Here is a 27428-nt window from a genome sequence, read left to right as displayed (position 1 = left end):
ACGGTCTGTTTCCAAAGGGGTTGCCGTTGTAGATTATTATTTTTAATATTAGATTTGGCAGACAGCTTTTGTTGAATTACAGTAAAAAAAATAATAATAAATCAAATTTCCAAGCCCTGGAATTCACCTAAAATGTCTTCAAATCAAAATGGAAGAATAATTTTAGGCAAATAGGCTAAAATCCTTAGCAATTTAGCATCACTGTCTTCTTGTAAACTTGATTCTGGTCAGGGCTCGATTGCACAAACTTCGGTCGTCAAAAGTACATGCCTTTGGAAATGACCAGAATGGGTTCAACTTTTAAAGCCCATCTTTGGACATAGGGTAAAATTCTTCAGAATTGACTTTGTTGGATTTTCAAACGTCCTTGTTTTGGATTGTGGCTCATTTGGACACGTTCCCCAGTAGTAGTAAGCCTGGAATTTTCCCGAAAACTGCTGCTTCCGGGCAAAATGGCCGCCTTCCTGTTCAATTTCTTGCATGGGATAGTGAAAGTTGTGTGAGGGGCTTGGCTGGAGCGAGCAACAAAACCATCTCAAATACAGTAAACCGTCAATATTTTTTTTTTATTAATTAAATACACCATAGTGGAGCAAATGTCTCGGAAAGTATCACAAATAAATTCATCTCTTTTGTCGGGCATTTAAATGTCGGGAGACTTTACACCACTGAATGACTGACAAGGAGCTTTAGTTCAGTTTTTTTCAGGTGCGAAAGGGAGGAGAGTGTTGGGACGACAACATTAACATGCATACTGTACATACAAATACACCAATTGTGTGTGTGTGTGTGTGTGTGTGTGTGTGTGTGTGTGTGTGTGTGTGTGTGGCCATTGTTTTGACACGCCAGCTAAGGAGAAAAAAACAAAAAAAATCAATCCCGCCACAACATCAAAATGATATCATGTTGCTTCAATAGAAAACATGACGCCGTCGAAATTTAGGAAAAAAAGTCACAATCTCTTCCTGGAGAGTCTTTTTGTTTCGGTGTCCCGCCTCGTTAAGTGCAAGTATCCCGTCCAGGTTTGGGGAGAGTTTTGGGGGGTGGGAAAAAAGGTCCACAAAATGTCTGTGGTGAGGATGAGTGGAGGGGGGGCTAAAATGAAGGCACACGTCCCTGCTTTCCCGCGTGGCGTCTGTTTAACACACCTGAAAAAAGGAGAAGAGAGGACTCGGTCAAGTTTTTTTTTTTATTCTGAATGATTTGGCATAACGTACATATTTAGCAACAGCAAGCTAGCTCAACAGAAGGAAACCTCTTGTCTTACATACTCTCTTAGCATTAGCGTGCATGCCACAGTACATATTTGATAGACATTGTCACGTTTTTTTCCCATGGCAAATACAACGGAGCATCTCCCTCGATTTGACACGCACGCTCTGTTAGCTTTACAACGACCACAGTTTATTTGATGTGCCTCGCCAGCTATGATCATTTCAACACCTCTCTTTTTTTTTTTTACATGCGATTTTAGCATTACAGTTAGCCAACATTTTTTTTTAACATACACAGATAAGGTTAGCTTTCGTCAACTAGCAAAATCACAACACACATTTTAGAGACCGCATTAGCCTAAGCCTTACACAGCACACATGACATGACATGACATTAGTGTTATCCAGCTAGCACAACCACAGCGCACCTTTTTTCAGTTAGCTTTGCCCAAATAGCCACATAGCATGGCTACAATTCACCTGTTTTACATACAGTTAGCTTTAGCCACACAATAACAGTTGGCATTAGCTAGCTAGCGCAACCACAGCACCATTCTCTTTTGCGTGCGCCATTGTTCGACACACTCTTACTGTTAGCAAGAAACACCGTTCGCTAGCTAGACGACATCCATCCACAGGTAGCATTAGCCACCTAGCTTGGCATCATTTCTTTCTTTCCCACGATTCCCTCAGCGGAACTCCTCCTTCCGACCAGTCGGGATGGAAGATGTTGTGATCATTGTGTTTATTTAATAATTGTATGTGTCTGCGTTCTATAATTAAAGCAGCGCGGCCGATATCCGCCACCACAATGCACTTTAGCATCAATAATGCAGCGCATTTCACTACAATGGATGCTGAGCGCATCAATAAGCAACGAGGCCCTGCTGTTTACCTCGACTTAAACAGACGTCCGCAATTAAGCTCCGGCGCGCTTTCAATCGGCGGGCCCCTGAAAAGGCCGGCGCGTCGGCAAGGATTTAGAGGCGCGCCGCCGCCGCGAAGCACTCAAGGTGAAACCACAATGCAATTTCTCTTCCTGGCCGACGTGATTACATCTGCTGCAGGCGTAACGAGGAAGCAAGTGCGTCCTTCGCGTATGATTAGGCTTCTGTTTTGCTTTCAAATGTGCAGATCACGACACGCCCCCCCCCCCCCCCCCCACCCCCCCGGGGCTATGGATCGTAGCCGAGGTGAAAAATGCTAAAAGACGCTCGTTAACGCGTCATTCATCCGCCACAGTACAGAAATTCAAGAAATGACCTGTTGAGGGTTTCATTGCAAATCCTCAACATTCAAATCAAACTTTAACAGCCTGGAATTTGCCTGAAAATCTCCAACTTCCTGTCCAGGTTTGAATTTTTTTTGTCTGTCCTTTTACGAAACACGTCTACAGTTTTATGTTGATTGGAGAAAATGGTGGCAGGGGCTGTTCTCCCCCCCTTAACTCATTCACTCCCAGCCATTTGCACTGACGCAACCCCCTTCGCTCCCTTTTTACTGGATTTTGCCTGATTTTGCAAGGCCCCCAGAATATTGTGTTCTATTGCCATAAAAACATGAAACCTACCAAAAGAAAGATTAGAGTCTCTTCTTTCATAAGGAAAATATATATATTTATATCTGTTTTGCAACAATTAGCATTGCAATATAGCTAAGTTTCATCATTATTCAAAAATCTGTTTAAAAACAGTGGGCAAAAGAGCTTTTTACAACATGGCCCTGGTTGATCTCTTATACTCTGCTGTCACCTGCTAGTCGTTTTTGTAATAACTACCATTGCTTTAAGTGACCTCTTCAGGTCAGAGGCTGCATCAAAAGCCTTCTGTATGGGCTAACACCAAAAAAAAAAACAGTATAAATACATTTTTTTGAGACCATGGCAATAATTAAAATAGAACGTATTTGTACGTTTTTGGGACAGTGCAAAATGGCAGCGCCAAACCAAAATCGCCAACTTCCTGTTCAATTTCAGGCATGGGTCCATCAGACCTTTTCATGTCTTGTTATGGACAATTCCACCAAAATTTGTGTTAGTCGGAGAAACTGGCCTCCGTCTCGATGCAACAAAGCGTGAAATGGCCTCTTCAAACCAAAATGGCCGACTTCCTGTTCAATATCATACACGGGGTTTTAGTGACTTTTTCCGCGCGTCCCGTTATGATAGACACGTCCGCCATCTTTTTTCTTTCTTTCTAACTTTCCGTTGTATGTGAATGAGCAAAATGGCCGACTACAGTTCACAAGTCTATAAATAAACAAAAATGTGACTCAGCCACCGTCAGTTGACAAGGTGTCCTTTGAAAGCGGGCGGGCGCGAGGGTCTCACCTTCTGGTCCGGCAGTAGCGGGTTGGTCTGCAGCGAGCTCAAATGGCCGTTGATGAGCGCCGTGGGTCGGTCGTGCTCGCAGAACAGGCTGCCGTTGACGTAGTGGAAGCGGTCGCCCGGGACCAGGCGGTTCCGGCAGGTGGAGCACGTGAAACACTGGAGAGAACACATTGGAAGAAGAAAAAAAAAAAAAAGGGGGGTCTTGATGCCTTGGAGCAAAAACAAAAAAACAAAAAAAAAGAAACATGGCCACCTCCGACTAATGACCTTCAATTTGGGCTCCGCTAATGAGGCTCATGAGGGGTTTCCGACTAAACGGGGTCACCTTCACGCACCGGTTTTGACTTCTACGGCTACACAAACTCTTTGGACTATTAATAGATGACATCATTGGCACAGACATGTCCGAACCTTTTGTTAATAGACCTGGCGAACGGTCCGGCTGATGAGAAGTACAAATAAGAGTGAGCCAATATTGCGGCTACGGCACGATTTGTCTGTTAAATATATTATGTTGATATCCGTTTACAATGTTTTTTTAATAAGCGTGTTCAAATAAGTACGCAATGTGGGAGGCTACTTTTAACTACGAAAGAAGCTATATATTCCAATTTAGCCTTTTTTTTCTTTTTAAATTGCATGAAATTAATGAATTTTTTTTATTCTTGCATAAATATATAAATAACAAACAAAATAAGGTAAAAATAATAATATTAATCATCATAATAAATAAAGTAAATGATAAACAAATATGCACTTGTTAAATCTAAATGTAAAGTTTATTTTTCTAATATTGAATTTAACGTAAACACGATGAACGTATAGGAAGCGTTTACCTTGAGATGGTAGACGTTGCCCTGCGCCCTCATGACCAGTTCGCTGGCGGGTATGGACTGACCGCACGCACTGCATGCACCGCTGTTGCCAAATAATCTGCGTGAAAAAAAAGAAGAAGGGGGGGAGTTAATTTTGTGAGCTACTCGCAGGAGCGTCCGCAGCCCGTCAGGTGGTGACGTGGACTGTCAAAGGTGTCTTACAAACAAATACAAAACTCAAAAAAACCAAAAAAACACGCATGTTCCTGCAAACAGAAACGCCTGCAACCCATCTAGGCAGCAATGTCAGGTTGCATGTATGTTGATACGAGACCATTCTAGTCCCAAGATATGTAAAATCATCACTACATATTAACATTCAACTCAATAAAAATCTGAGGTTTGACAATCCGCAGCCCGTTTCGGCAGCGACACCCTGTTGTCCTGATCAGAAATGTTGAGAGCACCGCGTCAATCATTCCAACATTATAACTTAAATGTGTCGTTCTTACTACTAATATTGGATTGGACATGAGCATCTGCAGCCTGTCTAGGCAGCAACGTCCGGTTGGGTATATGTTGGTACTAGACCATTTTATGCCAAACATATGTCATATTCATACAACATTCAAGTAAAAATCTGAAGTTTGACAATCCACAGCCCGTTGAGGCAGCGACATTGGATTGTCCTGATCAGAAATGTTGGGAGCACTGTGTACATCATTCCAACATTAGAACTTAAATGTGTTGTTCTTTACTACTAATTTTGCATCGGACATCAGCATCTCCAGCCCGTCTAGGCAGCAGTGGCCATAATGATTGTCGAAGATGTCCTGTCACTAATTAAAAAGCTGCCATTTCTCATCATCACGGCACCAACACAAAAATGTGTTGTCCACTCGAGCCAAAAATGCCTCAGAACAGGAGAGCCCGCAGCCCGTCTAGTCGGTAGCAGGCATTAGGAACGTCAATGATGCGCTGTCACTACGGTGCTTCTACTCGAAAGCTTCCATTTCTCATCATCACGACACTGTAACATAAAAATGTGTTGTTGCTACGAGCTAATAATGCGTCGCAGCAGCAGCGTCTGCAGCCCGTCCAGGCGGTTGGAGCCATTAGGAGCATCTCGAGCGCTCCGTCACTGCCGTGTTTCCATTAGAAAGCTGTAGCTAGTGGGCTTGATATATCATGTGCACGGGTTAACCTTTTCAATCACGATGTCAACACTTTAGATTTGCTTCTACTCATCTCTTTCGCCCCCCTCCCTCCCTCCATTCACGACACCCCCCCCCCCCCCCTTCTCAATAATGAAATGCTTGCTGCGGCTTCCTTTCTATCTTCCTTCTGAGTCCACAATTTAGATTACTTCATCTCAGCGAGCAGCAAACTGAATGAAATTTCGATTTGAGCAGAAAGTAATTTACTGGGATCTGGAGCCATTTGTCATCATATCTCAGCGGGTGTTTGCTCTATCACGCCACTTTTCCTAAGCAATCAAATAAGAGCGCGGCATCTGACATGCTTCGACGGGAAGGGCGAAAAAAAAAAAAAAAAGGGGGTGAGGTGGGAGAACGGGGGAGGACAGAGGGGATCAGATTAACTTGTTTGGCGTAAACACCACAGAGAAGATTTTTTTTTGTCCAACTCGGACATATTGAAAGGCTTTTTACGTGAAAGTAATGAGCTAAATCGAAGTTCCGTAACCCGTATAAAGAATATGGAAGAAGGGGTGGGGTGGGTCTGGTGGTTGGTTGGGGGGTGCGAGGGTTCTGCTTTCAATAAGACAGCAGCGAATTTAGTCTCGCAGTGATTTGGAAAGGCTCCATCAAAACTCAATTCCACAAACTAATTAACTGGAAGCTGATGGTGACAACGGTGCCAGCTCGGCTCTTTCGCTGGGACAAATGTGACGCAAACGTGTCGGGTCTGGTAGACCCCCCCCCCCCCCCCCCCACAACAACAACAACTCAAGTGCTTTTGTGCCACTTGCATTCAAATAAAAACACGGGACATCGTCACTTTAACTCTTTGACCGCCAAAAACGTTATATAACGTTTAGTAAAATCCTATGGAGGAGTGCCAAAGACGTTAAAAGACGTTTTTTTTTTAAACAGAGGTGAAACTAACCATTTTCTATTGTTGATTACTGAAAAACGGAATAAGGTAGAAACAAACTTTTTTTTCTGATGAAAGATGAGAGTCCAATCTTTCATTTGGTAGTATGTGTGTTTCCATAGTCCAAACACATAATTTTCTGTGGACCTTGAAAGATCAGTCAAAAATGCTTAAATCGGCTGGCACCCACGGCATCCCTTTTCTGAAAACGTCTGGCAGTCAAAGAGTTAAAAAGGACAGGAATCGAGTTAGAAAATCAAAAGATATAAATATGTTCTGTGCACCCCCGTCAGTCCAACCAAAATATTTTTGATTAATATTGTGCTTGTGGAATATGAATTAAGCAGAAAAATGTGCCCATTTTATCCATCACATTCCATTTTTTTTTTTTTTTTGTGTTTGGTTGCGTGACGTTTCTCCTCCGTCTGCTCAGAGTCGGTTGCTGTTGACTCCCTGCAGCATTGGCCCGCCCACAACACCATGTGATTGGTTGCTCGTGCAGCGCTAACGAGCCAATAAGCTTAAACTTCCTACCTTGTGTATGAAATAGGCTATATAAATAAAGCTGTCCCCGCTACAATGCGTTAGCTTGCGACTTGGCAGCGATTTTGGAGTTAGCGTGCGCAGTTAGCCCGCAAGCTAACCTATAGCTCGCGAATTAACAAATATTTGTGCGTTTGCGTGTGGGCTCGCTACAGCTAGCCCGCGAGCTAACTGCTAGCTCACAAATGAACGGCTATTTGGGAGCTCGCGAATTAGCGGCTATTAGCGTGCGGGTTTACGGTTAGCTGAATTAGTGGATATTTTGGCAAAGTCACTCATGCTCGTTTCACTACTTTCCTACCGGTACGGCGAGGACTGCAGCGGCACACAAGAAAGACGGAACACCCGTGGAAAGCAAAGGAGAGAAGACAACCGCGTTGATTAGACATTCGTGTCTCAGTTGGACAGTAGCTGTGTTGAGGAGACACTTTTTGTTCCAGAACTTTACAACAAAGTCAATTTTAATAAGATATTTGTTTTCATTTAACTTTATAAGACCTCACGCTGAGCCTGGGGGGCACCATGCACTTTCTTTGTCCGAATTTTATTTTCTAAGATCTAATAACGCTTTAACGTGTTTGCAAATCACAAAAGCTGTTTAATAAACATGTGCTTAGAGGCAGTGAAGCACTCAAGTGATGGACTTTTTATCATTGGCAGAATGAGTTCTAGAACACAGTACAGAAAGCGGAGCTGTTTTGCAGAGTGTGGGAACTTCTTCTTTCTCACAAATCTCGCAATATTACAAATTAATATTTGATGATATCAGGCTTGTTAAATTGCAGCCATATCAGATTTTCGTCCACACATAATCAAGGCCTAACGTGGATCTGACCAGCATTTCTCTGTTTTTTTTTGGGTTTTTTAAACGCTGTTATGACGCATATCGAACCCGGCCCAAAAACATGTGGTCCGAACCAACGTAGTGTAAATCCAGCCTGAATTGCAAGTGGGCAAGTTGAGTGTAAATCCAGCCTAAGAGTCTTGTGTGCACAATTAAGCGGTCATCCATATTTGAAGTCGGGCTCTAATGGCCTCGAGTGCTACTGAACTCCAGCGCCCCGCGTGACACGCCAACGCCGGGACCACGTAATTAACGTCCAGGGACCCTTTAATTGCGGCGACGCATCTGTTTGGGCTCCTTATTCCCCCCTAGAGCACCCCCCAACCCCCCCAACTAAAAACATGATCTTGACTGATGTGAGGATTAAATGAAAAGAAGAAAACACGGCGAGCAGTCTGTCAACAGTGCGGCTGTCAGGTAAACGCCGGGCTCATTCAGTGCTGCCTTTGAGTGGGGTAAAATTACACGCACACACACGCGCACACACACACACCCCTCACACGCAGTCCATTAAAAAGGCTTGTGTGCATCAGCGGCCAAAGCACCTTAAAAGCATGAGGCCATATTGAAACTGAAGCGCGGCTTTGCATAATGGCAGAAGGTGCATTAGAGTGGGGGGAGAAGGGGAGGGGGTGGGCGGGGGTAGTGCGCGCGGGGGGTGGGATGTGTGTTGTGCACGTGTTTCGGGGAGGACGGTGGCGGCGGACGGCCAAATTACACGCGGTTAATTCAGAGTAACAGATCGGGCCCCCACCGAGCGAGTGCAAGGCCCTCGGAATTAATTCCGTTATGACAAATCAAGATAAACGCTGCCGCTAAATTGCACGGCCATTTAATTAATTCGCCGAGATCCCGCGCTCGCCGGGCTCTAATAGTTCACGTCGTGCCGTCGCTGTCATGGCGCTGGAGCAGGCAGCCTTCAGAGTCATATTAAATAACCAACTATTAGATTTACCTTGCACGTTCCATTGGAAAAGTGCCATTTAATTACCTCGGCTTATTCAATTAAGTGGTGGGGGAGGTTGGGTGTGTGGGGGGGGGGGGGGGGGGCATTTCTCCCCCGAATGCTGGAGCAAATTAATTCCCTCGGAGACAGAAGACGTCACCATTCCCCAAAATTGGATTGCGGTGGCTGTTGATGGGCTTCAAGACGGATTTGAACACATTTCACTTGAAACATTTTGTTATCAGCACATATGCTAGCGCTAACGTTAGCATCGAGCATGACTAGTTCACCTCATTAACTGGCTAGAAGAAATCCATCGTTCCACCACACTGAAACTTCACATCTTTGATATTTCAGCATCAATTTTTAAGTATCGATCCATTGATGCTGAAGTGTTGATCATTTAATTTCTGAAATAATCTTTTGATATTGTAATACTTTGATGATGAATTAGCGATTCCTTGATAGTTGATACTGTCAAACAGATTGAAATAGTGATCTTTTGATGATGAAATATGGATAAATTTAATACCAAAATATTAAGGGTGTGACGAAAACAGATTTGAATCGGAAAATTTGATTTGATTTTAAAGATGCGCCGATAATTTGTCTATCCCTAATATTAATCCCACTGAATCTAACAAAATTATTCAAATTGGACCGTCATTGAATCATATCGCACCCCATGTATCGCGATAAGCATCGAATCATCTTTTATTGGAGGGACGCACACCCAACAATTTTTTTTTTAGCATGAAATAACTGTGTGATACTGAAATATTGCTCCTACAGTACCTAAATATCAATAGTTTGATGGTGAAATAATGATATTTGACAGTGAAAAATGGATACTGAAATACCATGATTGATTCTTCCAAACGTAACTATCGATACTTTGATCCAGAAATATCAATCCGAATACTGACGCTGGTGCTTTGATATTGAAAAGCAGATCCTGAGATACCGATTATTTGATATCGACAAACTGATAAATCAATACTGATATTCCGTTGATGAGAAATTGATACTGAAATATTGATACTTCATCCTGAAAAACTGATACTGAAACAGCGATACTTTGATCCTTTGCTACTTTATATCACTGCAAAGGTCCTCTTTCAACGCAACGCAGTTGATGCCGCTTCGAACCCAAGCGAGTAGTAGAAAAGAAACACGACTGCCCCTTTAAGATGAGGGAGTGAGGAGTGTTTGGGAAAAGAAAAAAAAGAAGAAGAAGCATCAAATGGCCTTGGCAATAATCCGTCCTCACTATCTGCCTTTCTCTGCTGCTCCCTCTCAAAAGCCAATTTGCTTAATTAAATGTTTTGTTTGCCGGCGCGCCTCTCATTCATTTCGGACGCGTCAGGCAGCGCGCGAGCGGATACAAGCCAGGGAGCAGATCTCATTAGATAAAACCCATCAGGACTAAAAGGAAATGGAGGGGGGGGGGGGGTGCGGCTATAATTAAAGCATTTAATTGTGTAGACTCACTGTCGGATGCCTGCTTGATCTCCTCGGAGATCTCGCGCTTCCATCGCATGCGTTTAGCTTTCGTTCGGCGCGGCTACGGGTGCAAAGGTGTGTCGAAAACGCGCCCGCTGCTTACTTTAACGCCGTCAAATTATCAATCAAGTGTCCCCGTTGACTCCACTTGGGGTGCCGCTTCGTCACACCTCGCGTACGTAGGCGGGGATTCCCAGACACGGGGGGTGGGAGGGGCCTCAAAAGTGTGAATTTTGACAAAAGTCTAAATTGTGGCCATGAAACACAAGCACGTTTGCACACAACACTGCGGAGCGGCCCGATGTTCCAATGCTAACTGCCGCTTACGTCCTGCAAGATCGTCTTACATCGCAGCAATGCACGCTGTTCAAAAGTCCGCGCTAGAAATCATATGGCCGACTGGTGCTGCTGTTTTGGTTAGCAACACACACAACACTGTGGAGTGATCGCACTACCAAAATGCAAATTGGTTGCTAACATAATGCAAGAAAATGTTAAATAATGTCTGTGGTTAGACTCATTCCCTTTACTTAGTCCGAGACTGTTTACAGTGCTGCTGTTTTGGTTAGCGATCAGGCTGGGGTGGGTTCAGCGTTCACCTCTTTAATGTCCTATCTATGCAGGTGGCAAACCAAATGAAATGAAAAGTCAAACATACGCGTTATCCCCGAAGACAAATTTGGTGTTGTGCCGCAAAGCCAAACGTGTCGAAATAATCCAAACATTATCGTCAGCTTGTAATTTGTCTCGTGTCCGTGCAAGAAGATGCGTATCAAGACAAAACACACTCTGTTGTCTCCCTCACTTTCAAATTTGATATCAGCATGATTTATTGGACTCTTATTTTAGCTCGGAGGGAATAAAGTTAGTTACCTTGCAGGAATCCGGTGCTACCGCCTCAACACCAGGAATGAAATTTTGAAAACTGAAATACAAACTAACGACGGTTTGTCTCGAATGTGTCACGATTTGATGCACACTTCTGTCAGCCTCGAAAAACGTTTGTTAGGGAGCTAAACAATTCTATTGATCGTTTTGAAGAAGGTGAAGGCCTTTATCTGAACCAAGAGCAACTTCAAGCTGGCAAGTGTTGCGATGGGCGCTGCTGTTTTGGTTAGCAACATCAATTAGGTATAAAGGCTCATGTCAGAGTTGAATGGATCACTGAACATTGCGCATGACGCTTTCCCAGTTTCGCCCAATACTGTTTACACGCCCCAACGGGGTGCTGCTGATTTGGTTAGCCATCGGACATAAGCACAGACACACCTAACACTGTGGAGCGACCACACATCACACTCGACGGAATCTCTCTGAGTTGCTAAATATGCTTAGCGCTTAAATTTACTTATCTGTGAGATTGTCTACAGGCTGCTGTTGGAGTTAGCAACATCACAACATTGTGGAGCGGCCGCACATCAGTCAAGTATGCCGGATGTTTTCTTTCAGCTCAATTTTGCGGGATTTCTGTGCGTTTTCTTACCTGATGTAGTCGTTCCGGCAGAGGATCATGCCGCTCTTGGTGTAGCACGATGTGCCGATATCGCCCAGCTGCGCCTGGCAGCACGAGCACTTGAGGCAGCGACTGTGCCAGTAGCCGTCCATGGCGTACAAGAGGAAGCGGTCGGCGATTTTCCCACCGCAGCCGGCGCAACGCTTCCACGGCAGCGGGCCGGAGGACATCGACGGTGGCGGCTGCTGCTGGCCGTTTCCTCCCGGGTTCACCATCGTTCCTAGGAAAAGACAAAACATACGGCATTCATAATCAGCTCTGCCAATTGATACATCATTTGAGAGGACTCAACAGACATTAAACATGGGCGCACACAACATCGTGGGGCACAATGTCAGCGTCTAGTGAAACACTAATTGTCACTCAAGATGGCCTTGATGCATATTGGCAAAAAACATGGTGGCTATCAATTCACATACAGCAGCTAATAGGAACATAAACCTGGACATACACAACACTGTGGAGCGACCACATTTCAAGTGCCTAATGAATGAAAGAAACAACACGTGAGGATAACTATGCAAGACTACTAAGTCGGGTATCTCATCAGCCAAAACATGAAAATAAACATTGTGGAGCAGCATCATAACAAGAGTGTGCTCCCAAAATGTGAGCATATTTTGGAAAAATGAAGAAAAACGTCCAGAAGCGAGTCAAATCGGGCTTACTGAAATGCATCGCATACTGTAGCTGCCTGGAACATACACATTATGCACTCAACATTGTGGAGCAAACACAGCTAAGAGTCTATTGGAAAAAAGAAACTATTTGGGAGAAAAAAGTGATATAACAAGATGTGAACATTGTCAAGAAGCAAGGCAAACTGAGTAGAACGACCAAAATGGAGTGGAGCGACCAAATGTCAAAGTCTACTAGAAATTGGGAAAAATAAAGAGAAACATCAAGAATCAAAGCAATCAGGGTAGAACTAATAAGTCACTGGAAGATAAACATTGATGCACAACATTGTGGAACAATTACATGTCTGAGTCTAGTGGATAAAAATGATCTTTTTTTTTATATTTTTTTTTTAAATGTTGAACGAATGATGAGTCATGCCACTTTTGGAACATTAACATGCATGCACACAACATTGTGGAGTGGCCATGTGTATGGAATCTACTAGAAAAGAGTAAAACATTTAAAATATTTGCAAGAAACAAAGCAAAAAATAAATAAATCAAGATGTGTGGATAACTGCACCCGTGTGTCAGAGTCTGGGAAAAAGGAACAAATTTGGCAAAAAATAACTAAAGCAGAATGGATGGGACACATGAGAAGCGTAGCTCCCTTGAACATAAACGTGCACATACACAATATTGTGGAGTGACCACATGTTAGAGAGGGAAGCAAAAAGGGACTACTTTAGAGAGCTAAATCAAAACAAGACAGACTGGGTGGAGCTCCCTAGAGCATTAAGATGGATGTACCCACATTGTGGAGCGACCATAAGAACGTTCATTTTTGCTAAAGATGCCAGAACAATTTATCGTCCCTTCTTCATCATATCGTTAATCCCCAAAATGTACCACGACTCGCCATCCTTCACCTTAGGTTTTGTTTCCTGCTAGGGAAAACTGAAGCTTCTATTTGGAGGAAAAACAGAAAACAAGACTCGTTCTGTCATTATTGTTTTTCAACTCCTGGGAAAAGTGCGGCATTTATTAGAGGGAGGGATTTGTCATTTCGGACCTTCTTTCAGCTTGACATCCTTCATCACTCTTCCAAAATGACGTCTTCGATAACTTTCAGCCAAGCGTTTTTACGTCGAGGATCCATTAAATGTCATTTCAAAATGTAATCCCATCCGATTTAGCGAGGCAGCCAAATCTTTTGCTAAAGGCAGGTAGGCTAATTGGGTCTGGGAAAGAGGATGGGGGGGGGGGGGTCCATTCACTAAGCCATTAGCGATGGCTCTTAGGGACAAAGCAGACAGCCTACCTTTAGAGCTGATTACATCTGAGGAAGAGGAGGGTGAAGAAGGCGACCAGAAAGTGACTCCCCGAGTAAACAACACGCAGCCATCGTCAAGTTTCACGCAGAGGACGACGGCGGAGCCGAGTGGAGCTTTTAACTTCACTCAGGTAATTACACGGCCGGCCAATTTGAAGAGAGCAAGCGATAAGATCGGCCCACAGTCAAACGCATCACAAGAAGTGGGTCGTTTTTGTACGTTTGAACGAAAAACAAAACAAAAAAACGTCATGCTAGCAAACGTCAGCTAGCATACTTTCAAATACAAAAAGTTACCCCCCCCCCCCCCACCCAAAAACAAAAATGCTGTCAACCACGTTCAAACTTTCTCAAATTCAACAAAAATAAAATAAAACTCACCTAGTTTGAAGTGTTGCGACGGGAACGAACGAGAGAAACGGTCCAAAAAGTGCTTGTAGATTAATAAAAGAAAAAAAAAGGAAAAAGAAAAAAACAAGTTTTTGATCGTATTTCCACAGTTTTACTGCCTCGGCGTTCGGTTGTGGTGGGAACACGCGGGGTCCATGGCGAAAAGGAGCTCGGCGCTCTGCCGCATCGCCGTAAGGTCCTCACGGAGCGCGCCTTTGACGGCTTGCGAAGTGCGGAGGATGCCTCGGATGTTTCTCTCCAGTCCGGAGCTCCTGCGGCTCGCGTTCTTCGTGTCTCTGACAAGGAAACGAGCGCCTGGAGTGTAGAAATGACTTCTGCCTGCGTGACGACACATGACGCGGCAGCCAATCGAGACCAAGATGATGGGAATGGAGGGAGGGGATTAGCGACATCCAGCCAATCAAAACGAGGGAGCGAGAGAGAACGGAGAGAGAGGCGCTCATGAGAGCGCCAAAAGCTTGCACACACTGAACTGTATCACTATTGTTAATATTGTTGCTAATGCATATTTGATTAAAATCCATATTAAACTCTCGTCTTTTATTTTCTTCTCCATATTTGCATTCTCAATGGAAACGTAACCTCACGCCTGACTTTAATTACTTGACATTCCAGAAGGCTGCAGCGTGCCAAGTCCTGGCACGCATCAACGTGTATTCTTATTTACGTAGAGTGGCGCCATCGTCTGGCACAGAGGGTAATTGCAGCGAGGCGCTCGGCTGTCATTTGTGACCTCATTAAAGACCCCTGGAGGATTGGGTTCAAGCTAAGACCCCACATTTAGCTGGGATCACTGCAGTGTCACTCGTTGGTTTAAAAGAGAGTTAAGACTTTTTTTTTTTACAGGAAAACAATAACAAAAATACATTACTACAAACTTACCAAGACAACCAAAGAAGAAAACTAGTTTACAGCATCCTGCCGCCCTCATACTGATCAGTGGAGTCTTCAATTATGTTTGTCACTCTTACAAACATCTCCAAACAAAATCCATCCATTATCACAAGTGTCTCTTGTATGCCAATGTGGAGGACGCATACAGCTCTTCTTCTCTCCCCCTTCCTGACCACAACTTCATGTACCTAGAGACCACCAACAGGCAGCGAGTGGAACAGCAGGTGGCCAATAAAAGGACTATGACAATTTCGTCTAAAGACACAAGAGGTGCAGGAGTGTTTTGAAGTTTGTATTTTTTTGTATAATACAAACGTTTTTTGGGAAGTCGACTGATTCAGGGTTCGGGGGGAAAAAGTTTTTAGGGAAGAAGATAATTGATTCAGCTTTTGGAAGGAGACATTGGGGAAGCGTCTGCGTGGTGGGACGGCATTCCCACCATCACAAAATTGATCATCTCCTTTCTCCGTTGGGATCTTTGAGTCCCATGCCCCCCCCCCCCCCAAGCAGCTGCACTAAGAAACAGATTAAAAGGCACCAGCAAACAATATGGTGGAGCCGGCCTCAGATGTTTGGATGCTCCCCACAGGGCTGATCTCACCCCGGTGAAAAGAAACCGCCGCGCTTCGTAATGAAGACGCTTGTCCTGCCGGGGGGGGGGGGGGGAAGAGAATTTTCATGGCGATGGGTTAGCTTCACACTGCACTTGTGTTCTGTTCCGGCTTCAATCAGGTCTGACCAAACAACAGTTTCAACCTCCTCCTCCTCCCTTCGTTCATTTTAAATGCTAACGTCAACAAAGTGAGATTTTCACCGTTGCGCTGTTGAATACTTAACAGTCTTGTTTCCTTACAGATGTCCAAAAAGCTTGAGATATACAAGACATTTTTTTTGTACGTCGCATCTGCCCTCTGTCTGCATGCTAACGGCAATTTTTAGCTTAGCATCAAATATATGCAACGAGCAAAACTGTGTTTGGCCGTGATGCCAACAGAAGCTGGAAAAGACAAATTTCATCAAAGCGTTGTTTTGAGGAAATATGAACGTTGGTTGAGGCGTTTTTTTTTTTTTTTTGGGGTGAAAGACTGGTTCAGACGGCCATTTTGGGACCAAAAACTCTTGTCCAGGTGCTGGTTTTCGTGAAGAAAACAAATAGATGATGACTTTTTCAGAGAGAGAATGCTCAACCTTCTCCAGACAGATCTCCCTGACCCCGCCGCATTCACCCCCCCTCCTCGTCCTCCCACCCTCGCAGCGACGTGCCGTAATTATTTAGTTAAAAAGAAAAAGAAGACCACTCAGAGTAATTCCACTCTGCTCTGTTATGAGAAGCTCATTAAAACAAGCCGGGAAGAAAAACAAAGCTTTTTCCCTGCGAGCGGCCTTCCTCTTTTCACACTCATCTCGTCATTTCCCTCTGTTTTAATCATTGAAATCAATTAATCAACATGGCACGCTGGAAAAGATATTCCGCACCATCTTTCTGCCGTGTTTTTGTTTCGCCTGATGAGATTGTCAAGAGAGCTCCGGAGCAAAAGTGGGCTCGCGCCGCCTGCTTGCCAAAGGGGAAATCAGCTCGGCGCAGCGGCGGCTCCTCAGAGCTCCAGGAATAATAAAACAATTAAAGTGGAAGAAAAGATTGTCTTTATACATCTGATGTCTTTCCAATGAGGCCGGGGGCATCTCATAATGAACATGTTTTGTCATGTAAAACCCACCTGCCACTTTCAAAGTCCCCGGATAACTTTTCCTACAGGCGGGACTCACTTTTGGACTTTTTTTTTTTTTTTTTTTTCCAGTCAAGTGAAAACAAAGCATGAACTTGTCTTCTTCCGAGAAGCAGGCCAGAAGTGACACCTAAAAGAAAACCACCTCCACCGGTCTTCTTCCCAAATCTAACACTTGAACCCGGGTTCGATCAAGCGCCTGAGCCAGTCTGATTTTCAACCCATTTTCTCAAACCAACACGTTTTCTTACTGAACCAGACTAGAACCGAGGCTAAGCTAGTCTTCTTCTTACCCTAAATCCAGCCGTCATGTTCTCAAAAAAAGAAGACTGGTTAAAGTGTTGACTTTAAGGACAAAAACGTCTGGTTCTGGTTTGGTTTTTAGGAAGTAACAAGACTTTTGTGAGACTTGTTTCGTTGCTCGGGATGAAGAAGAAGAAGAAGAAGACTGGTTCGGGTCTTCGTTTTTAGGAAGGAAGAACACCGGCTCATGCCTTGACTTTAGGAAATACCAGGAGTGGTTAAGTTAGTTTGACAGAACACTGGTTGAGTTTTTGGGTCAAGCCTAGTTCTAGCATTGGTCCGATGGGGAAAAATAGGGTGGATAAGCTGATGGTTTTTCAGAAAAGGAAAGTTCTCACACACTTTCAAGTGTCCTGCCATACCAAACAAGAGCGGCCCCTAAACTGCTTTCAAGTTGACGACTAAGCTAGTAGGTTTTTGTCCAAACTTGAGTTAACCTCGTGGCGTCTTCCAAGCCTGCCTGCCACAAGCCCACCTCAGCGCTAACAAAAGTATACGGAAGGTCCCCGTAAGTAACGCAAAGCAGCCAGTCAATGAGCGAGCGACCCCCCTTTAAGCGCTTTAATCGGCGGATAATTAATTCCACGCACAATTCCCGACTCCCCGTATGCGCGTACGTGCAAACACACAAACAGCCGCTAACGACGCTGCTTTAATGAAACCTCGTGAATCCTTAACGAGTCCCGAAGCCTGGTGATGAATTTCATAATTATTCAGCCCCCGCGCGAGCGGCGCGGGAAAGCCATCAGTCAAGGCAAATGAGTTGGCATCCATTAAGGGTTTGTGATGTCTTGTCGGGACGTTGGCTTTATTAGCTCCTTACAAGCATTGCCATAATTGAGTGCATATTTCATTTGTCTCCCAGTTCACTTTACTAAATGACTGCTTGTTTAATAAAGAAAAAAAATAAAAAAATTTTATTTACAACAGCTGCTTCCTCAAGCACAGAGCCAAACTCCACCAACTTTAGCCGTTCAGCAATAAAAGGTGTAAAATACAATGCATTAAAACTCACAGACATGAGAACATTCAGAATATTTATCAGACTCATTTTGTTTTTGCCGGGAACATTTTTGTATCTTAGCCAAAACAACAAATCCATCCAAATTATTTGATGGCATAATCAACCGGATAATTGACTCTAAAATAGTGGTTAGCATCAAGAACATTTGTGGTTAGCATGAAGTAACGTCGTACGACATGGTTAGCATGAAGAAAAATTGTGATTTAGCTTTTAAATGAAGAAAAGTTAGCAGTAACAAAATCCACCATGAGAATGAAGGACATGGTTAGCATAACATGAAGCAAAGTCGTGGTTAGCATTACGAAACTTCCTATTACGTAGCAGAAACAAACAAAAAAAAAGATTTATACGCCATGGTTAGCTTAAGAAACATGTGCTTTGGTTAGCATGAGGAACGTTAGCATGACGTAATTAGCATGCGGAAACGTCACGGTTCGCATGGAGAAGCTTCATATAGCGCAGTTAGCATTAAACTAACCCGTTCATCCACTTTCTCCCGGCGTCATTTTTCTCCGCAATTCTCGACCGCTCGAGGTCCCGATTAGACGCTAATAAATAAATAATTAAAACTACAATACAGGCAGGCCGACAAAGAAATAAGATACAAAAGCGAGCGCCAGAGAAAATGTCAGCCTTCCTTATCATCATTGAGACTTGATTGCTGTGGGATTAGAATGCAATCAGCATGGCGTCACTATGGCGACCACTACTTTTAACTCTTTATCATTGCCGCACATCTTAATTTAACTCCGAACACTTGGGATCACTTTAGATGGGAAATTGACCAAAAAAATGAAGAAGGAATCAGAGAGGAGGAGGGGGGGGGGGTCTTACGCACATTCTTGTTCTTTGTGTTGTATTTCAATTTAATTTGTCTTTCAGGCTGAGAAAATCAATTTATGAAGACGTGTGTGGGAACGTGGTGGGGGAAGACTAATCTTGTCAAAATGAATGCTTGACACATTATTTGGACATCTGTGTTAGTCTTTGCACACCCCCCCCCCCCCACATGAAACGTTCTTTTGGTTTATTCCATCCTGAAGGAGGCCCATCTAAGTCTCGCATTAATAAACAACCCGAGCTCCAGGTATTTGTGCTTTTATCAAATATCTTGCATAAATGAATCAAAAGCTATTCTTGTGCTTTCACAAGCACATTTCAGTGTGAAGGAAAGTACACACACACACACACACACACACACACACACACACACTCTTGTAACAGTTTGACTTTATTCTCATAAAATTTAAATTGTCTTGCATGTCTTGTTTTTGTCGAGTAATATTAGAACTTATTTTTTTTAATTTGAACTTTCTTATATTTTGATAACAAAAATAAAATTCTCTCAATAATCACACATTTATTATTTTTTTCTTGTAATTAAAAAAAAATACCACATTTTTCCTCTTAATATAGTCTTATTTTTTTTTCTAAAAATACACATTTTGTCTTAAAAATTATACATTTTTCCTTGTAACATATTTGCATAATTCCCATAAAAAATACAACTATTTCCACTATTATTAAATAGTGGCATAGTCGCGGTTTGGCTATTAGTGGATTTTGTTTTAGGAACCTATCTTCTGTTATTTATGGAAAAACTTGCATATAAGCAATTTTCTGTAACATGGTATAAGAAGGAGGATTTATTTTTCCATGGCAAAAAAATGTCTTAAGTATGTTTATTGTATTGTAGCTCCTCTTTAATAGAGACACCAAATGTTTACTGTTGGTATTCAAATTCTTTATTTTTGGCTTCCATTAAGGGTCAGAGGTCGCAGAGGGGGGATCAAATGCAAGTAAACTGGTGAGGAAAATGTTTGGAAATACCACTTTGTGTTATTTAGTTCATGGTTAATTGTGTGTTTATTGTTTTGACGACTGTCAGAAAGGAGGCTAAACGAGCTAGCTGGCTAGCTTGCTATTGGAAAGGTAGCTAATAATATGACAAAATGGCAGAACGCAACATGTCAGACAGACACATCAACTGGCTAGCGATAATGCTAAATGCGGGTGAGCCGAATAACTGATTATATAGACAAACGTGATCATTTGTTGTTAATTATTACTGTTAATTGACCCATTCACTGCCATTGACGGCTATAGACGTCAAAAATTCATTTGAACTTTTTCTATTAGTTAAAAAAAATCCACTTTTGCTAACAAGAGTATGAAAACCTAGAAAAAAATATTGTAAATTTAGAACCGATATAAAATTTGTTATTCATCTTTAGTTAACTAGTGAAATCATGTGATTAATTACAATTAAAAAGGCTTAATTTAAAAAATAAAAATATCGTTTAATCGTAATTAATCGCATGATAATTTTATTTCTGTTATAAATGTACAATAAAAAAATTCTAGGTTTTCATAAAAAAATATATATATTTTTTTTAAACTAAGAAATAGTTCACATGAATTTTTTTACGTCTCCTGTATAGTCGTCAATGGCAGTGAATGAGTTAATAAATGGCGCATGTTGAACTGTTGCGTAACAGCTATATTACACTCGAGGTTGCGATATTGTACTGTACATCTTCGCGGCTGTGATGGCCTACAACCGAATCACAGTCGTGATGGATTTATTTGACTGTGGATGACATCTTATCATTCTTTTTATTCCTCTTACGCACGGCGGCGGCTCATCCACGCACAAACGGCGACGCCTCACATTTGCGTTCATCACATCTGTAGCGTCCTCATTCAAGGTTTCCACCACGTTAGCACTTAGCTCATATAAACCATCTCCAGCCTGAGAACGGAGAGACGCTCCCGAGCCGGCCGTCGGCAGAAATCCATAATCCACGGCCGCAACTTAATGGCTGTTTTAATGAAAGCGAGCGTTTGGGGAGATAAGAGCGACGGCCCACTGTAAGCCAATGTGCCAAATGGAAATAAGTGCAAGTGGCAAGGTCACTAATCAATAGCCAGTTAATTAATGAGGACTGCGCCGGAGTATGGATTTGCAAATGCCGGACTTTTTTTTATTTTTTTTAACTTCAATCGTTCAACGACGTCAGTGGGAGGGAAAAAAAAGAACACCGCAATACTTATTCACCTTGAATGTCTCATTTGCGTGAAGGCGGGAAATATTTAGCATCAATGACCAAGAGACATCGTTTGGCTTTGTAAGATGACAATATGCGATGTTTTTACGGAAACTTACATCAGATTAAATTGACGGTTGTCTTAAAAACGAACGTGAGGTTCATGAAGACAATATATTGCCTTTGATGTTTTTACAAAAAGCACATAACTATAAAATATCGGCACTAAAATGTCAACGTTAGGTTCACTGTGAATTTGTCTTGTTTCGGATCTGTGGGAGTTGGGCTTTTGTTTGTTATTTGTGTTTTTTGTCTTGCGTTCCTGGCTTCCCTTGTCTCGTTATGTCTAACCACGTCCACCTGTGTGTGTCTTCCCTTCCCGCAGGTGTGTCTCATTAGTGTCTGTGTTTAGTCTGTTGTGTTTGTCCAGTCGGTGTGGGCGCAATGTCTGTTATGTGTTGCAGTACGTGTGTCAAGTCATCGCCACAGCCAAGTCGTCCTCACCACAGCCAAGTCGTCCTCGTCACAGCCAAGTCGTCCTCGCCAAGAAGCCAAGTCGTCCACGTCACAGCCAAGTCGTCCTCGTCACAGCCAAGTCGTCCTCGCCAAGAAGCCAAGTCGTCCTCGTCACAGCCAAGTCGTCCTCGCCACAGCCAAGTCGTCCTTGTCACAGCCAAGTCGTCCTCGCCACAGCCAAGTCGTCCTCGTCACAGCCAAGTCGTCCTCGCCAAGAAGCCAAGTCGTCCTCGCCAAGAAGCCAAGTCGTCCTCGCCAAGAAGCCAAGTCGTCCTCGCCGCAGCCAAGTCATCCTCGTCACAGCCAAGTCGTCCTCGCCAAGAAGCCAAGTCGTCCTCGCCAAGAAGCCAAGTCGTCCTCGCCAAGAAGCCAAGTCGTCCTCGCCGCAGCCAAGTCATCCTCGTCACAGCCAAGTCGTCCTCGCCAAGAAGCCAAGTCGTCCTCGCCAAGAAGCCAAGTCGTCCTCGCCAAGAAGCCAAGTCGTCCTCGCCGCAGCCAAGTCATCCTCGTCACAGCCAAGTCGTCCTCGCCAAGAAGCCAAGTCGTCCTCGCCAAGAAGCCAAGTCGTCCTCGTCGCAGCCAAGTCGTCCTCGTCACAGCCAAGTCGTCCTCGCCACAGCCAAGTCGTCCTCGTCACAGCCAAGTCGTCCTCGCCAAGAAGCCGTAGCTTCAGCAAAGTCATAGCCACTCCACGTAGAGTCAAATCAGATACTGTCACGTCACGCTCATTCCAGTCACGGAGACCAGTCTATTCTCGTCCCGTCCTGTCATGGCAACCAATGGCCCCGCCCCCCCAGCCACCCTTATCCACTCACGTTCCATCATGACAAAATTGAGATTCTACATCGACAACCTTCAGAACATTTTGTAAACAATTGAAGACAATGTCTAAAACACATTATGTTAGGTTCATTGTTTTATTTTGTAAAAACTCTGACAGTAAAAAAAGAACCTCTTAATTAACCTAAAGTCAATTTTTATAAAAACTTTTCATGCGATTCAAAAAAAGCATTTGAAAAAGTTAGAGTGAGACGATATAGAATTCCGTGCAGCTGAAGGCGAATGTAACTAAAAGAAAAAAAAAAAGAAAAGAAAAAAGGGTAAAAATTAAGTCGTGATTACAATTACAGGACATGACACTTAGCTGATTTGAAACCAAATTTGACAAAGGCCGTCAATGGCGTCGATGGCGGTTCGCTCGCCAGATCCCCAATCAAAAGTTTGCCGTGTATAATTTGACGCAATCACATTTCTCCACAGTCATCCAGCGCAATCAGGTAATCAGAGGGAAGCATTAACAAGACAAATGGAGTTGGAAAAAGTGGGTGCGCTCTGTTTGCGGGAACTTCCCACCGAGAAGATCCCGGACCCCCCGCCCCTCCGCCTGATTACCCCCATCACCCTCATACAGCGCCGCCCCACCGCCGCCATGTTGGCTTGCTGATTGACTTGTGTGTAAAAAGTCTGCAGGTAGATTATTACTCTTAGGGGCCATCGGTGTCAAGTGATTACGCTGCGCTGTTTTTGACAGAACCTCGTCGCCCCGTTAAGAGCGTTTCGCCACCTTCTCCTTTTCACGATGGCGTCTGATTGGCTGCTGGCCTGCCAGCTCCGAGACCAAACTCCAACGCTTGATTTATGTTGAAATGCTAAGTGTTGTCGTTTTACTACTTGGAATTATACCGGACATATTTTCATAAATAACATACAATAATAATTTCCTAAACAGCAAAACGCATTCTGCTACCGTACGTACGTTCAGAATCTTCATGGCGATTTTTGGCCACGCACAGACGGACTATAATTTTTAAAAATGTTTCTTTTGACCCTTTACTTAATCTTATTTCATGCTACGCCATAAAGTTTTTAACATGTTTTCATAAACATAGCCCTAATGTGTGTAAACATCACAGACAGTCCTCAATGAACCTAATGTAAGTACTTTTATAAATATTAAATGCAATTTCCAGCTTTTCGGGTCTGATGTTTTCATAACCCACAAAGACCATTTTGAATTTGATGAACCTAATATACGCGTTTTTCGTCAACAAATATTTTTGATGATGAATCTCGGCTATGATTTTTTGGTGTGTAAAAAAAAAAAAAAAAAAAAAATCAACAAACATCAAAGACAATTTTGAGTGCCCAACATGTTGGCGTGACCAAAGACAAGTTTGAGTTTTCAAGAGTTTTGATAGTCAGATGTGTTGGCGTTAACATCAAAGACAGTCTGCGACAAAGTTCACATGCAATTCTTCATCATCAAAGACCATTCTGAGTCAGATTTTAGGTCGTTTTCAGAAATATCAAATCATTTGGAGTTGCTGATGAACCTGTCTTGTGTGTTATCAATAAAAAAAATTAATGGGCGTCCATTTGGTATGTTGGCGTGAACATCAAATACCAAAACAAACCTAATGTTTTTTTGTTTTTTTACAACGATCTAAGATCATTTTGAGTTACTGATCATCACAAATTTGTGAAAACATCAAAGACAATTTTAATTCATAAAAATGAGTCATTTGCAAAAAAATCATAGACAACCTCAAAGACTATTTCAAGGCGCAGAAGAAGAGAAACATGAGCCAATTTTAGACACAATGTCTTTCTAACATTAAAGACGATTTCCGGTCACCTACGAACCTAAAATACGGTTTTGAAAACATCAAAGATCATTTCGAGTCTTGGAAGAACATATACGTGTTTTTGTAAATACCAAACCATTTTAAGAGTCTTCAATGAACCTAATTCTTCCCTGTTGTCATAAACATCAAAGACAATTCCGAGTCTGATGAAGCTCGCGTGCATGTTTTGGGGCAGTTTTCACTGTTTACTGCAAAGTCACTTGAGTTTTTTTGGGGAGGTTTTGGATCCATGCACAGTCTTGACGGGGGGGGGGCTCTCCTCAGCAGCCCCCCTACCACCGCCACTACACGCATACACACAAACACACGCCGCCACCCTGCTCGCCCATTGTGGAGCTTTGTAATTGGCTGTGTGTTCATGACAAAAGAGTCTCATGGAGAGACTCTGATGAGAAAGTGCCTCAATCCAGATCCTTTTGTTTCTGGATGGCCTTAATTAGAATGGCTGTAAAGAGCCCCACAGCCAAACACAGAGACGATTACGCTTTGCTCTCCTCCTTTGTTGTACTCACGTCCTCTTTTTTTTTTTTTGGAGAGAATTAAAGAAATCTGGAGTGAGCATTGCGAGGGCGCCCCCTATAGGGACCTAGAAGAAGGCCTCCTGAGAACCGACTTAGGATGGAAAACGTGTCTGTCTCTGATGTTTAGGAAAACGCGTACGATATCTTTAACGTGAGCAAAAACGCGTACGTTGCATTCGACTGAGACTCAAAATTGCCTCAATTTACAAAAACGTCGGCAAACCTGCAAAACGTACTACGCACAATTGTAAATGGATTTTGATTTGGTGATGGCGATATCGGAGGTGGTGGTCAGAAAAAAAAAAAACGCCAAATCCTGCGGAGATGTGCTGTGGACGACACAATTAGCGGCCAAAGTGAACGCGCTGTTGGCGGCACCTTGATTCCGTATCCCCCTCGCCCCCCCCCCCCCCCCCCCGACCTCGAAAACAACCTTGGAGCCAAAGTAAAGACAAGCCCTCCTTTCATTTCCTCTGCACCTCCAGGCCGTCGCCCCTTCGTGTGATCCCCCCCGAAAACCGTGTCGCACGGGCGGTCCGAGAAAACACAGATGGGCCCCGACGCTCCCCGTTGATGTTGACGTTCGGACCCGCGATGGGGGAGCAAAAAGTTAAAAAGTAATATTATGACTATTGATGTCAAGTGGTATTGAAGTTTTTACAACTTGTCAATAAACAAATTTGAAAATTAAATTTTTTGTAATCATTCACTAAATTATTACTTTTCTTGACTCCATTGACAAAAACTCTTGTAAAAACAATATTTTTCTTGCAATATTTACTTTAGTCTCTTGAAATTACGACTTTTTCTCTTGTAATTTATTTCAACTCTTTTGCCATTAAATTATTACTTCATAGATTCATATTGCCACTTTTTTCCTCATAAAACTGCAACTTTATAAAATGTCGCTATTTTATGGTCTTTAAAAAAATTATTGTAAATATGTTTAAAAAAAGTCTTCTCATAAAATTATGACTCGTAATATTTTGACGTTATTGTTGTAAATTGCTGACTTTTTTCTTTCACTAATTAAACTTTTTTTTTTTGTTATTGTAGTTTTGTTTTGTTTTGTAGTTAAATTTTTACTTTATTCTTTAATTTTTCCTTTTTTCTCGGAACTGCAATATTACAACTTTGTCATTAAAAACGTTGTTGTAAAAATACAACTTTCCGCTTTTCTTATTATTTTAAATTATAAAATTTTTGCTTTATTCTTCCTATTGTAAAATTAGGACTTGTTACTTGTAACATTATGATTATTTTCAAGTCCTGACTTTTTTTTGTTGCAAATACAACTTTATTATGATAAAAAAAAATTCAAGTATTAATTTACTTGATTTTTTTTTTAAGTAAAAAAAATAAAATCATTAATTTTATCATTAAAACATACGAGTGGTCATTTAATTTTTACGTTAGATTATCATGTACAAATAAAACATTTTGGTTTCACATCAAAGTTACTTGAACATTTTTGACAAGTAGAACGTTTGCAACAGTTCAGCGCTGTTTCTAGACTTTGTATCAAGTGATTTTCAAAATAAAAGGCACTTTTTTAAAAAAAAAAAGGGGTGGATTGGTGATGAGAAAATATTATTATTATTATTATTATTATTATTATTAATAATAATTTTGAAAGGGAAGCACTGATTTTATATATATATATATATATATATATATATATATATATATATATCACAAAATGTGTCCAGTTGTGCGTCATCTTGCATATCGTCAAAAGCAACAAGCAATTGCGGACGCATCCCCGAGCATGAAGGCTAACTACCTGCAGACAAGTGTGGCTTCATCAATCTTGTCGAAGTGGCGTGGCGGGACGGCGGCGGGTTGGGAGGACGCTTGCCCTGACAGTCACGGACGGTCGGGCGGCTCAATCTGTCAATCAGACACCAGATTTACCAACGTAAAGCCCGGCTGCGTTTATGAAATGGATTTGTGTACGGTCGCCGTATACCTTCACAACCACAAATTGGAACAACGAAAACGCTTACTGTTTTGATATGACAGCAAAAGAAGGTCATTTTCTCACCCTGAAATTTGAAATGAATAATCAAAAATTAGCCTTTTTTTTTTTTATGTTTACAAAAGTGCTATGCCGTCACAGATTCTAAATTGTCCATGTGTTTAAAAACACACACACACAAAAATTGCTATTGATGACAAGAATCTAACTACGGTATTCTTCAAAAATACTCAAATTGGAACGAATTAATGGCATCCCCATAGATTTAAATCGGCAATGATGATTTTGAGTTTCCAAATTGCGAATAAGAGAATCACGTGGTTCACTTCATTGGGGTGATGCATTCATAGAGCGTGGGAAATATTAATGCTAGCTAAAAAACTGAGAACTTGGGAGTAAATCCTGCTCATCTTTTCATCGTACATCTTCTTCCTGTTTGCAGACAAGAGAGTAGCGACTCATTAGAGCAGGATGAGGATCAAAACAAGACTTTCTTTCATTGATATGGAAACACGAGACGGCGGCTAGTGTGGTAAAAATGTACGACATTAGGCGGAGGATGAGGCAGGCCTTTGTTGGCCGCTTCC

General features: G+C 42.5%; 1 protein-coding gene and 1 long non-coding RNA gene across 4 annotated transcripts; one reads left to right on the top strand and one right to left on the bottom strand.

Annotated features, from left to right (window-relative positions):
• Nucleotides 1-547: 547 nt before the first annotated feature.
• Nucleotides 548-26753, bottom strand: lmo4b (LIM domain only 4b). Of its 3 annotated transcripts, none has more exons than XM_077583433.1 (5): nt 26647-26753; nt 11793-12042; nt 4380-4476; nt 3544-3699; nt 548-1148 (listed from the first exon to the last, which is right to left on the bottom strand). In XM_077583433.1, exons 1-5 carry the CDS (start codon nt 26666-26668, stop codon nt 1140-1142), a joined length of 534 nt encoding a protein of 177 aa, XP_077439559.1. In that variant the 5' UTR covers nt 26669-26753; the 3' UTR covers nt 548-1139. The 3 variants fall into 3 exon arrangements, with proteins under 3 accessions (XP_077439559.1, XP_077439558.1, XP_077439560.1); XM_077583432.1 differs by lacking the exon at nt 26647-26753 and adding an exon at nt 15069-15209; XM_077583434.1 differs by lacking the exon at nt 26647-26753 and adding an exon at nt 14157-14306.
• LOC144062258 (uncharacterized) lies at nt 10267-14720 on the top strand. The gene is made up of 2 exons (XR_013296366.1): nt 10267-13906; nt 14276-14720. It is a non-coding gene; the product is annotated as an uncharacterized LOC144062258 (long non-coding RNA).
• Nucleotides 26754-27428: the final 675 nt, after the last annotated feature.

This window comes from Vanacampus margaritifer, chromosome 13 (genome assembly GCF_051991255.1).
Source record: "Vanacampus margaritifer isolate UIUO_Vmar chromosome 13, RoL_Vmar_1.0, whole genome shotgun sequence".
Lineage (NCBI taxonomy): Eukaryota > Metazoa > Chordata > Actinopteri > Syngnathiformes > Syngnathidae > Vanacampus > Vanacampus margaritifer.
Note: the sequence above shows the minus strand (reverse complement) of the source record. Positions and strands in the feature narration are given on the sequence as shown.